Here is a 14,474-nt window from a genome sequence, read left to right on the forward strand (position 1 = left end):
GCTGAGAGGATCAGGAATGTTTGTACAAAATGTTTTTCTGGACTTGCTTGATAAAATCAAGCATTCAATAAACCTTACACTTATCAAAAGGTTCACCAGCCCAGCCAGTGTAAATGTTGACGCGTGCTTCTTGTTCTGTGAGGACAGTTTCTGAAAATGGCCTGTGATCTAAAATCCAAATATACCAGAGGTCTCTGAGGAGAGGCCAAGCCTCAACAGCTCCCTGTTTTTCTCCCGTCTTAACAGCTTTCCTTTTAGACAGTGATGAATATGTGAGTGCTATCAGCGGGGTGGGAAAAGATGAGAAGGACCCAGAGATCATCCGTGGGTGTCTCTGCATGAGTCTGGCAAAAAAAAAGTACATCTATAGGCTGCACATAACACAGCAGCCCTAAAACCACATAACTCCATCTTTCTCCTTCTCCTTCCTTATACTCTGAATTGTGGATTTTCTAAAAATAAGTTTTCAACACCAAATATACAACAGGAGCTGCGGCTCTTTCACTGTGAACAGCTTTAGTCTGAGGCAGGCTGGGAAAGGTCAGGCTGGCATTTAAGAGTTGTGCGACAGCAGCTTTGCCACGACAAGAATACAACATCAGAGTCAGAGAGGAGACGGAGCAAAACAAACACAGTGTGCACTATTTCTTCTGCTTGAGATGATGGCCTACTTCTTCTTTCTTTTATGAATATATTGTTATCATATTAAAGAAGTTGAAGAATAAAATCAGTCATTAGACAATAATGACAATGAATTTATTTACAAGAAGCAACAAACACATTGCGTGTAGGGAAATCACTTGGATACAAACTTCAGTCTGTTTCACGTCATGCTGGTTAAAACTCAAACATACAGTCAGGAGGTCCGTCATGTTTTGGGTGAATTTCTCAAGTAAAAATATAAACTATAAGATGAATTCTTGATGTTTTCTTAAGTGACACCAGATCATAAAACAAAGTCTGTACACAGCTGCAGACGGAGTCCTCACTAATACCAACACACTGGATTACACCAGTCCACCTCTCAACTTTACACTGCTTTCTACTTTTGGGTTTATAAAACATTGAATTATTTAGAGCAACATACTGCTTTCTTTTTTTTGGGGCTTTTAATACCTTTATTGAGAGAGAGAGAGGACAGTGTCCTAAACGGGAGGAGAGAGTGGGGACGACAAGCAGGAGTCGAACCCGGGGCCGCTGCATCAACGGCTGTGTCCTCTGAAGGATGCGCACTTCAACCCCTGAGCTAAACCGGCACCCTGGCAACATACTGATTTCTGATCTGATCCTTTAATATGCACCTTACAGACTTTGTAGGTAGCCTGAATCAGGTCTGCTTACTGTCTCCAGAGCCTAAAACCAGACTGTGATCAGCATCCAGTTTTCAGGCACCACATATTTGGAGAAAGAGACCTGCTCCACTTTCTGCTTCTTTTAAATCAAATCAAAGCTGTTCTGTTTGCCTCGGCAAACATATCAAATTATTGTGACTGATTATTGTCTGCACTAAAGTTGCAATGTCTTTTTATATTGTCAACTGTTTCTTTGAGGTGCAGTACAGATAAAAGCTGCCTTTCCTTTATGCTGCAGTCTACCTGTGCACTGTTCAATGACTTTGCTCCTGGCAGTGGAGGCGATCGTTATGGTCAGCTATACCATTATATGTAATTGCAGCTATTCCAGTGATGAAACGTTTAATTAACAACAGTAACAAGTTAATATCTACATAATATTACAACAGTATACTTTTTTAAAGAGAATTAAAGCCACCATGATATGATTCAAGCGTCTTTTGGCTACATTAAAATCTGTCTCTCCCTCCTCTCTCTCTCTCTCTCTCTCTCTCTCTCTCTCTCTCTCTCTCTCTCTCTCTCTCTCTCTCTCTCTCTCTCTCTCTCTGAGCCACTTTACACGCTGGCTCGGATCAGATCGGATCCATTCACTCCTGTGGGTTTGGAGCCATTAGCTTAATTAGAGGCCACACTTTCTATTCCCTGTCAGATATCTGGATCCTTTGGCTTCTGTTCAGATGTTTTAAGTTAGACATCATCAGATTGTATCATGGTGCCAGCCTGTACTGACGTTTATACGTCTAGTGGCCGGCCTGTACACTACGGGTTATATTATAGTGACTGATACCGCAAGTGTTCACTTAAGGGACCAGTTATTTATTCATGTTGGGCACTTTACAGTAAAATCTTTACACTGGTGGCTCAATAAGTGGATGTGCTATGGCATTATAAGAAAATGATGCAGCCAGGAAAGGGGGGTGACATTTGGATGTAGAACGCAGAGTAGGGATGCACGATATTGGATTTTTTGCCTATAACCGATATTTTACAACTCATTTAGCCGATTACCGATACCGATACTTTTTTCCCACTCACCTAATTGCAGAGATCATCAACTCTCTTCTGTATTGGAATTAGCGTACAGTATAATGGTGATACTCTTATCACATTTGTTACAGCGGTCGGGGTGACGGGTCTTGAGATGGTTAATCAAGTTTGTAGTGTTGAAAGACTTTGCCTTGGCTCCTCCTCGCATCACCGAAGCTGAGCAGTCATTGCAAACAGCAGTTTTTCTGTCTATTTCGGACACTTTGGAGAACTTGCACACCACGGACATTTTGGCTTCTAACTCTCTCATGCTGCAGGTAGACACACGTGACGTCATCACGCTGCGCCGCGCAGGTCTTCTTCGCGCCGGGTACATTGCGCCGAGGTCGGGCATTAAATCAAGTATGCAGCAGCCCATTATTTTATCAGTTAATTATATCGGCGGATATCGGCGTGTTGGCCAATATCCGATAGTTCATTTTGAAGCCAATATCGATACCGATAACGTGCCGATAATATCGTGCATCCCTAACCCAGAGTTCCTTAGATTACATATTCTCTAAGATTAGATGTTAAATTCAAGCTACTATAAAGTGCTTAAATGTGGTTTCATTTATATTTTTGAACAAACGTTCAAACAGCAGCTGCACGTCTAAATTAGTATTCATGACACAATGAACAGATAATTTCATTGTCTTTTGTCTTGCAAGTTTAGAGAATCAGTCTTTATTATTTGCACTCATGAAATTTAAAAGAGTATCTAGTTGTTTTTTGTAAATGTACAACTTGAATTTCCGACTTATTTTGGATCTGCTCCTTCGTCCCCGCGGCTCCATATTTCACATCATATTGTAATAAGGCCTTTAAAACACAACTGATGGGCGGTCACAGTACGCCCCCCACCTCTCTGATAGCTGGAGCAAATCATCGCTCAGCTCCTTTCAAACTGTCTAACCGGCCGGCTCATCAGCCGCTCCTCACCCTCAGCACAGCTGGACCAGAAGCAATCATTTGGCTGAGGGACTTTGCATTCACTAAATAAATAAAGCCATACATCATGCTGTCAGTGTATGTAGTAAACACAGTGTGTGTATGTACTCGCGTGTCTCTATGCCTGGACACGCATCTATTACACAGCACGACCTCCATAGATACATGTTAATGTGCTTGTGTGTGTTGGACACGTTCAGATACACATTTATAAAGCAGCCAGGTACACATATCGCACTGTGTGTGTTCTTTTATGCACAGCCAACCATTACATACTGTATAAATTAGCAGATTAGACCGTGACTGCTCTAATCCCCCAAACCAGATTAGAGTATTAACACTTAAGGGGTAAGTAAAGGACAACAGATTGCATCCTAAACAACAGCACACATACACACTGTTAAATTCCCTCACACAGACTCTTGATGACAACAAAGTTTCTAATCATATGTATTGATTTGATTATAGGCATGAAATGGCTTTAGGTAATAAAACTCCACTCCACCTCCTTTCCTACATTTTTGCCACACACTACAGCTTTCTCTCTCTTACGTCTGAGCACTAAACCGAGCTGATTCAGTTCTTTCTCTCCGTGTGTGCAGTATGCGGCTGTGATCTGGTGCACTCCGGCTTCTTCCACCACTCTGGCGAGTACATCTGCACAGAGGACTACCAGCGGCTCTACGGCACACAGTGCGACAGCTGTGAGCAGTACATCACTGGAGAGGTGGTGTCCGCCCTGGGGAGGACGTACCACCCGCACTGCTTCGTCTGCAGCATCTGCAGGTCAGGAAAAGTGATAAAAGTAATATATTTAAAGATATTTAGTTAAAGAATTACACTACAGCATATGCAGCAGAAGTTGCATAGATGTAATGGTAGCAACAGTAGAAGTGTACAGCTCCACTTGTGTGCTCAGGGATTCTCCTGGCACTGCTTTATTTGAACCTTGTGACTACTAAAAACAAAGGGAACAAATGAGATCCTCACAGAGCACCACATACTGTGGGACTTTATAATTACTTTGCAAGTCTTTTCACAACTTCTTGCAAAACACTGGTGGCCCTTAACAATTAAATTGCAATAATGTTCGAGTACTGCGGGCCGTTAAATTCATGTGTGTCCTTGTTTGATATCACTGACCAGATCACTCCAAAGTCTGCACAGTGTTTTGAAACACTGCTGAAGAGGCTTTAATTGAAATATCGACAGCAAACTTTTTATAGCTTTATTGAAAGAAACAAATCACAATGATGGTGAAGTCTTTCAGAGGTTCGTCACAAAGAGTTTCAGAAAATAAAGTTTGATATTTGTTCATGTACAAACACATAACTAAGATACAGCAGACACCGTAATGACCCTGATCAACAGCGTTATTATCTTAGACATTCGTAAGCTATCACAGGCTACATTATACATTTGTATTACACGGCTGTGTTAAATACTTGATTCTGATTGATTAATCACAGCATTCCGAGGTCTGCTGTTTCTCGATAACAGGCCGTTGCTATGAAGGACAGACTGTTGCTAGGGATTCGGCTCTAATCACACAATCCGGAGGACTAACTGTAATCATATCAATCCGCCGAAAGAAGTCTGGAAAATTTGACGTCGGTCTGTTTGGGAAAAAAAGAGAAATAAAGCAGAGAGAAATAAATTAAGGTTAAATTATGCAAAAACTGAAGGCAGCACATGAAGTAAACCTTAAATAGAACGCAGTATGGGACACGGCGGTGTTTAAAGACGGTGTATGGAAAAGAAAATGTCAACAGACTCTGACAGTGACGAGACAGAAAACCTCAATCAGCTGCTGCGCTGATTCCTGCAGTCCTGTTCACTGTGTCTTACTGCACCAAATGTTTCCATTTAATGTGAGTAAAAACAGCTCAGTTAGCTCATTTTAAGAATGTTACAGAGTTAACCGTTGCTATGGACGCAGCTCTCACTGTGAGTGTAACGGACTAAATTTATACACGGAAAAAAGGAAATATAATCTATTTTAAAGAGCTAAACTCACAGCCTCTGAACTCCGCCTACCCTCTCTGGCAGACCAACCACTGCTGGCTGATGGAAAACACGTCACTAACTGGGCGCTGCTTGTGATTTTTTCCGCGAAAGCCGCACCAGACACCCAGTCCATAACTCGGCAAATGCAGAGGTGATAGATAGTGACTTAACAGACCTTTATTTAAATGAAAATCTTCTAGATTATTACTTTAAAATAATACAATAATTTGTGTCAAATAATTGATTTTGTAATTAAATAGCCATGTAATAAGTGTGATAATGAGTAGTGACCAGGGTGAGACGGGACCCGCTCACCATGTCGGGGTTTCATTTCGCGATAACAACTTACTCACTATACGTAACATGAAAATCACTGCAGTCCCCCTTTCAGAATTGTAAGTATAATAGTTTTGGAGCACCATGAAGTTACTCACATTTGTTGATATTAATGTGTGGACCAGGAAGTTAATGAGAAAGGACATCCAAGTTACAACAAGTTACATTATCCAATATTTATATGCTTAATGTCTGCTGAAGTTGGCTGCTCTCACTTTCTCATCATGTAAAATTAATATTGGCTTCAGATCAGTTCACTCAGAGTTGGAGTGGATGTGACTTTATCAAAGTGAGTGTTAATGACGCGTGGCTGTTGAGCAGTACAGTAAACACAAAGAGAAGCTGTCAGTCAGAGTGGTAGACGTGGATCATTAGGTTTTGCTTTGCTAATGTTCACAGTTTTTTGGACTGAGTTCCCCCACTTGTGTGTGTTTGCGTTCTTGTGTGTACCCGCTCTATTGAATAAGAACACAGCGTGCTGAAATTGCGAATGAAGAGTATGCGTTTGAAAGTTGCTGTGTCAGCATATTGCTGTAAAATTGTGTCTCTGTCACATTAGTTTTTGTCAAAGCTTTGAGCAGACTCCAACAACAAGCACTCGGACAGTGTTCACAGAGAGACACTCAAAAGAGCCAAAAGTGGTTATGTGAAAACAACATGGAAGCTGCCTTAACTTCTTACACTTATTATCATGGTAAAACATCTACACCACTAAACATGAGCAAGAGCTAACAAAGTCCCATATCTTATTGGATGTTGACGGTCCACTGATTGATTTTACATGTCAATATTGTATGGTTTTTATGAGTATAACTAACCTCTTGATTACTTTGAATGTACAAAAGAAAATTTGCAACTGGTGCCAAACTACAGACATACTCCTCAGACCGTGCTTCCAGCTGTTTTTATTGGCATTACTTCTTTTAGTAGTATAGTCTCAGTGTAAAACATTACTGTTGATTTTTCAATGATGCCATTTCATTCACATTAATGTCCAAACATATTTCAAATAAATGGATGGTACCAATCAAAGTTAAGAGCTGACTTACATATTTTTGGGTGAACTGACCCTTTAATTGTCTGTTGCAAAAGGTGTAATTTCTGCACTGGCACGTCTGCAGACCTTTTAATTAAATAATTTCTCTACCTGTTCTCAGGAGTCCGTTCCCAATCGGAGACAGGGTGACCTTCTGCGGGAAGAAGTGTGTGTGTCAGCAGTGCTCACACACTCTGAACAGCGACAAGCCCGTCAAGGTCCATGGACCAAGCTGTAAGACACACACACAAATATATGCACATGCATATGCTGCACCACACTCATACTTAACCTGTAATGTGACAGTTATTGCTCATAATGCACGACATGCTGTGCGGTTATCAAAAGTAATGCATGTAAAGATTTTTCAAGAGAAACAGCTGAAATAGGTAGCCCTCAAATATTTTAGCATTAGACTCTTATTACTTATGGCCAAAAATACAACCATTCTTAGTCTGTGTCTTTGTGGCTCTTTAGGCCGAGCTTATTCATTCCAACTAAAGATGCAAATCTTACAGAAATGGTCGCACATACTGTATATAGATTGTTTTCAAAAGGCTGGGCCCTGCAGCAAAGGACAATTCATCTTTTGCTGTTGTCTTTTCATGGTATCGTTTTCAATAAGATATACATTATCTTGTCCAGCATTATCTTTTGACATTAGGGCGACAGAATTAAGCTGCTGCACCAGAGCCGTGCAGTTACCTTTAAATAATGCACTGCTCCTGGACACTTAGTGGAAGAGTCATCTGTAACCATGATTTTATCTGACCTTAATTTCTGATAAATCCAACATGTGAGACAGTCTGTAGCCCGACAGGTGACGAACACCAGAAGACTTTTACTGTCCACCTGCTGAACACTGTGAAACCGTTCCCTGCAGCTACATACACACACACACACACACACACAGAAGGTGGCCCACTGCTCCAGGTAGTCTTGTAGCCTGCTTCTGATGGCTCCATCTGGCACAGACGGTGACTATCCCAGCAGGAAAGCGGGCTGAGGAAGAGAAAGGAAGGAGGATAGAAGGGATGAGAGGTTGACAGAGTAAAGAGGCAAGGGCAGACAGGAGGGACGAAAGAAGCTCAACATGTTAATGTGTTTTATATCATTGCTGTTTTTTTTACCTGCTCCTCTCCTCTCCTCTCCTCCAGACTGTGCCGGCTGCGGTGAGGAGATCAAACAGGGTCAGTCTCTGCTGGCTCTGGAGCGACAGTGGCACGTCAGCTGTTTTAAATGCCGGACGTGCGGCTGTGCGCTCACTGGAGAGTACATCAGCAAGTAGGTGTCTTTGTCACACGTGTGCGGTTTGAGAGAGAGAGAGAGGGGTAGAAAAGCCCCAAAGGGCCACAAGTCGGAGTCGAACAGGCGGCCGATGCGCCTCTGTATACGGGGTTCCTGCTCTACCAACAGAGCTACACAGCACCCCTATTTTAGTGTATTAATATCAACCTGTCACTAGTTTGAAATGTTTACTGCAGCAGAACACAGCTTGTGTTTGCCGTCTCGGCTCCCACCTCATCACTCCTCGCAGATTTATTTTACATGCAGAAATTAGAGGAGTGATGGGATGATATCTTAACCCTCCAGCCGGAGCCTGCAGGGTGGATGCTGGGGTTGGTGGTGGGGCTGAGAGTACGAGAGCAGTACTGGTGCAGGGCAGCGATGGCGATGAGCAGAGGGAGAGACTGGCAATCTTGCAGCTTAAAAAGAGCGCCAAATTGGGAGGAAGTGTTTGTCAGGTGATTGTGGAGAGTGACGCATGTCAGGTGTGAAATCAGTGCAGCTCGAGTTGCCTGCCTCAACTAGCTCGCAGGCGTCGCTCCATTTCCATATGATCTGTATGTCATTTTTTATTACTTAACTGCTTTCTGTACTTGTGGTAAATGCTAAACTGCATTTCGTTGTCTGCTATGTGTGTGATAATGAAGTTGAATCTAATCTAAACTCTATACTCTATACTGACACCCTCAGTATCTATTTAAACATCACAAGTTAAACCTTGTGTGAATATCGCAGGACCCTTTTGTTTTAGCTCCAGTTGATGATTCATGTACTTTGACTCAGGTTTAAAAAAAACCAATGTGTTACTAGGTAAATAATAGCTGCACAAAGCCAGGCTGTAATTTGCTGTTTTGATGTTTTGTTCCTGGCAGGGATGGGATCCCGTACTGTGAGACTGATTACCACACCCAGTTTGGGATCAGGTGCGATAGCTGCAACAGGTACATCAGCGGCAGAGTGCTGGAGGTGAGCCCATTTGTAAAGATCTGTGTGTGTGTGTGTGTGTGTGTGTAACAGACGATTTGGACCAAGCAGGACAAAGTGTGTGATTTTTGTCTCTGTGAAAGAAAGTGTGTGTGTGTGTGTCGGTCTATAAAAAGCTGTGAAAAAGCGCAGCTGTCCCTCTTAAAGTGACTGAAGTGTTGACTGATGACGACGCAGCTTTGGAAATCCAACAAAGCTTCACTCTCCAATCTTCTGCTTCTGTTTTTTTCTGTTTCTTATCGCCACTCTCGCCATTCGTCACTCCTCATTGTTTTTCTCTGTTTCTTATCTCCACTCTCTTCTCGTTTCCTCGTTTGTGTCATCTGCTTTTGCTTCTCTCTGCCTAATTTATTTCCTCTCACTTTTGTCTTTTTCTGTCACGTTCTTTTCTTCCCTTTCCTCCCTTCTCTCTCCTCTTCCTTCCCTTTCCTTTCTTTTCTTTACTTTCCTCTCATCCCCTGTCCTTCCTTTTCCTGTTCCTCTCCAATCCTGTCTTTCCATATCCTTCATTTTCCTTTCATTTCCTTTCCTATTTTTCCTTTCCTCCCCTACCTCTCCTGCAGGCTGGTGGAAAGCGCTACCATCCCAGCTGTGCCAAGTGTTCCCGCTGCCACATGATGTTCCTGGAAGGAGAGGAAATGTACATCACAGGTGAGGTGAAAAGAGGTCAGGAGAGCCAAACAAATGGCCCATATGAGTGATAGTAATAGAATTGATTATTAGACGTGTGTGTGTGTGTACAGCTGCTGTGCATAAAAATAGACTTGTAGCACCTATTGAATTAGCTGAACCCTGCAAGTATCCAGATGGCCTGAGTGTGTCTGCAGCTGTGGAAGAGTGTGCGTGTGTGTTTGTGTGTGAGAGGCGAGTTAGAGCGCAGTACACGGCCACCTGATAGATGACTGCTTTTAACAAAGCACACTTTTAAAGGTTATTGATCTCACATATAACACTCAGTGGCAAAGACACACATGCACACACATGCACACACACACACACCCCTTCCCCTTGTTGATGTCTCCCTGATACACACAAAGGCTGGAGTCAATTACCTCTCAACCTCCGCCTCAGCTGCGTCCATTATTCTGCTGCCCCTGACAGAATTAATCGGAATGAAGCCGACCTCACCGGAGGTCCAAATTGAATCATCCAGGAGCTCCAGTTTACAAATTAAATTAGAGTAATTTCAGCTAATGAGCTCAATCGTTGATTTGATGGTAAAACTTCTTGACCGCATGGCAACATTTTTCATTTTCATGTTTTTACTAAGAATACAAATGTTACTGTTAAGCTGCTGTTAATTAGCAAATATGTTCAGGAGGAACATTCAAGTTTGTGCTAAACTACATGTGATTTGCAAGTCTGTGATAAACAGGCAACATCGAGAGCCAGTGCAATAAAGAGGTGTTAAGTCCCGTGTATTTTACACGAGGAAACAGCAAGGTCATTTAATTATACAACCATGATTGTGACCTTTCCTGACCTTCATCTGAAACACACCATAGCCACAGAGTTTCATGTGAATAACTGTTTAAGTCTCTATCTATAACCGAATGACGTAACATAATGGTGACTGAGCCTATGGCCCGCTGATGAAAGCCTTTGCATCTGCAGTATTATGGACTGGCTGTCTGGTGTGACTTTCATGGAAAAGATCAAAAAGTGGTGCCCAGTTAGTGACGCGTTTTCCATCAGCCAGCAGTGGTTGGGCTGCCAGAGAGGGTAGGCGGAGCTAACACAAGAAACACACGTGTGTAAAGTGGCTGTTTTTCTAGTGTAAACAGTAATCTACTATGGCTGAACAAACACAGAAAAGATGGATGACTACAGATACAACTTCAAAAATAAGTGAACATCCAAAGAAAAAGAAACAAACTCGACGCTCAGATGAAGGCAAACAGTCTGAAAAGGAAAGCGACCGTCTGCGAGGAGAATCAAGAGTTACAACCGGAGCCAACCGTGAACGTCACACATGCGACACTGTCTGGATATCTGAGAAGTGTGCTCCCGCAATTACCGTTTATCGCCACAGGTGCCGCCAAAGAGAATGAAACTGAAATCTTCAAGATTATCACTTTAACTACTGCAGGAAAAACAATTTGGAAAAGTTGGCTGTGAACTATATGCAGAAAAATACAATATGAACATGAGAGTTATAATAATAAGTCACAACAACATTTCAAAACAAAGTAACAAACTGCTTTACAATTCAAGAAAATAATAGTAGTTAATAAAATCCCAAAAATAAAACGACACAATTTAGCAAAGAAACAAAGCCATGAGGTGAAAGTTAACATCTAACATTTTAAATGGCATTTAAAAGAGTTTACTGACTTTGCATGTAAGCTGAGTTTACATGTCTGATCTGTTCAGGAAAAACAAGCAGACAACACGATATTAATGCAAATCAGCTGCATATAAACACACTGTGGGAGATGTGTTGTGTAAACAGGCCACACATGAACATCTGAACCTTGAAACTGCAAAGATGTTTCTTTAAGATAAAGGTGAAACAGCACCGGTAGAGACGTCAGGACTTATCACAAAGGAAACAGACCTTTCGTGTAGCACAGATGATTTGGCCGGACTGTGTTTAATCCAGATTAACTGTAGAGTTACTGTACCGTACCATGCGGCCGACACACAGTGTACCACAGTCGCCACACAAGTCGACACCTCCTGTTTCACCTCATTGACATTCTGCTGCTCGCTCGCTCGCTCCCAGGAACAGTAAAACCAAGCATTTGCATATTTTACCTGAAGTCCATGTGTGTGTGCATTTTAATCTATGCCTGTAAAAGCATACATGCGTCATTTCCCCATGTATGCAAGTGTATCTGCATCAAAGCATGTTTGCACATTGGTGTGTCTGCATATGAATGCAGGCGTGTGTTTGCGTGTGTGCTGAGCTCCAGCGAGCTGCCCCAAGGTTACATTCACTCCTTTTGATGACTTGAGACATGTAGGAGGGCTGAGCAATCACCCTTGTGAGACACACTCAATTACAACTCACATGCACACGCTCACACACTTGCAATCAATCTCAGGATGCATGTTTGGAATAAGAAGTGGTGTGTGTGAGTGTGTGTGTAAGTGTGGATGTAGACCCTTTAATGTTTTAATCTTGAATCTCAAAATCAGCTCCTAAAACAGATAAATGGATGGAAATAGTTTGATGTTCTCTCAGTTGTTTTCATTACTCAGCATTTAAATCTGAAGTTCACTCTGTTTCCATAAAAGTTACAGCTCCACTGTAACAGGTTGTTCAAATATTCAACCCCACACTCGTTTTGAACTGTCTTCATTTGTATTTGTTGTAGAAATTCCCACTACAAGTTACCGAATTGATGTCTAAATATTCCTTTCTTTGTTCCATCCATCCATCCATTATATATACCACTTATCCTGTTCAGGGCAACAGGCGGGCTGGAGCCTATCCCAGCTGTCATTCTGTGAGAAGCGGGGTACACCCTGGACTGAATGCTATTCAATCACAGGGCTGACACACAGAGACAGACAATCTTTCACGCTCACATTCACAGTTACTAATGATCCTAACGAGCATGTCTTTGGACTGTGGGAGGAAGCCAGAGTACCCGGAGGGAACCCATGCATGGGCGAGGAGAACGTGCAAACTCCACACAGAAAGGCCCGAACTTTTTTCGAACGAGGAACCTTCCAGGCGTGAGGCAACCACTGCACCATCATAATATTCCTTATTTGTCATTAAAAAAAAGAGACATTTAATTTAGAAAACAAAGTATAACCAACAACTGTGTTTCTACTGAAGACATAATTCAGACGGCTCATTGACTCTCATAGTTATGAGTTTATTTCCTCTACTTTTCTCAACTGTTATATTAATAAGCAAGTTTAATGTTCCAATCTCGTAGGTCTCAGTTTCGTTCTCTTTGGCGCCACCTGTGGTGATAAACAGTTATAGAGGGAGCACACTTCCCAGATATCCAGACAGTGATGCATGTGTGACGTCCACGGTTGGCTACAGTTGTAACTCTTGATTTTCCTTGCTGACGGTCGCTTTCCTTTTTAGACTGTTTGCTTCATCTGAGCGTCGAATTTGTTTCTTTTTCTTTGGATTTTCACTTATTTTTGAAGTTGTATCTGTAGTCATCCATCTGTTCTTTGTTTGTTCAGCCATAGTAGATTACTGTTTACTCGCAACACTTGCAGAGACCGGAAAAGCGGTCGCTTAGCTCCGCCTACCCTCTCTGGCAGACCAACCACTGCTGGGTGATGGAGAACACGTCACTAACTGGGCGAAAATCCCACCAGACAGCCAGTCTGTAATTCTGCAAATGCAAAGGCTTTCATCAGTGGGCCACAGACCATTGTGTTTCCTCATTCTGGGATAGATAGAGACTTAACAGACATTTATTAACATGAAAATCTTCAAGATTATTATTTTAATGGCGTCAGGTATTTTATCCTATTAAGCTGCTTGAGAAAAAATCCAGGTCTACAATCAATAATATGTTTCAAGCTTAAAAGGTTACAGTATCGATTCTTAATAACAAGGAGGATTTATTCTTATTTTTGTATCATCCAAGAGGCAAAAAAATATCTGTGATTTGAAGCCTTCATATTGTTGTATTTCTGGACAGAGTTGACAGATCAGTGGTGACAAAGATTTGTTGTTTTGGTAAAATCAGTTGCATCAAAGAGAAATATCACTACCTCCAATTACAAACTGATTGCATCTTCAACTCTTTTGTTACTCCCTCAAAAAGTGTAAAAATGAGTGGAATAAATAACAGTACATGTCTGATCAGTAACATTACATACTGATCTGCATGCTGTTTGTCGTGGCAGCATGATTCAGCAAAGAGCAAAGCGCCCAAGGCCATTAACATATCTGCTGCTTCACAGTTCTACAATTTCAACTGATATACACACAAATGTCAATACAGCTAATCTAGATCTCACTGGCTGCCTTCATCCCTCATTTTGAATATCACCAGTGAAGATAAGGAGGTCCGTTCTGTCCACTGATGAACCTCATTTTGCATAAAGTTACTGAAACAGGAAAAACATCAGTCCGTCTAGTTTAAGCTTCAATCCTACAGAAAATGACAGAACAACTTATTCAAATGTTTTATTTTGTGACAAATTTCCAGCTAATCTTCTCAGGAGCTCTCTGCAGCTCAGTGTGTTGAACTGCTGTGTTCTGCACATTGAGATTCTCCTCACCAGCAGAGAAAGGATCCCAAGTCCAAGGCCGTACATCTGTTCAGCAGCAGAGCCGAGCAGCGTGGGTGGGACGGGGGTGCACTGAATCACCACGCATGCTTCCTGTCTACTGTATTGATTTTGTGTGCGAGTGTGTGTTTGTTGCTCGTGTGTGTAGTCTACTTTTTGTGTCTGTGCTTGTCCATGTGTGTGTGTGTGCGTGCAGGTCAGATTTATGGTGTTGATATAGGTTGTATATTAGAGTCATGATCAGCTAACTGAGTCCATTCTGTTGGCCTGCGATGCCC

At 42.0% G+C, this 14,474-nt stretch overlaps 1 protein-coding gene across 1 annotated transcript in view; it reads left to right on the forward strand.

Annotated features, from left to right (window-relative positions):
• Window positions 1–14,474, forward strand: part of LOC138596349 (actin-binding LIM protein 3-like) — a 52,602-nt gene that overhangs the window by 13,647 nt on the left and 24,481 nt on the right. Inside the window, exons 3-7 of the mRNA XM_069667940.1 lie at window positions 3,932–4,115; window positions 6,830–6,942; window positions 7,866–7,992; window positions 8,868–8,961; window positions 9,543–9,630. Of these exons, the coding sequence (XP_069524041.1) occupies window positions 3,932–4,115; window positions 6,830–6,942; window positions 7,866–7,992; window positions 8,868–8,961; window positions 9,543–9,630 (606 nt within the window). The remainder of the gene's footprint in view (window positions 1–3,931; window positions 4,116–6,829; window positions 6,943–7,865; window positions 7,993–8,867; window positions 8,962–9,542; window positions 9,631–14,474) is intronic.

Source organism: Semicossyphus pulcher, unplaced genomic scaffold, assembly GCF_022749685.1.
Source record: "Semicossyphus pulcher isolate SPU_LCO1_2020_fin unplaced genomic scaffold, fSemPul1.0.p SCAF_10, whole genome shotgun sequence".
Classification (NCBI taxonomy): domain Eukaryota; kingdom Metazoa; phylum Chordata; class Actinopteri; order Labriformes; family Labridae; genus Semicossyphus; species Semicossyphus pulcher.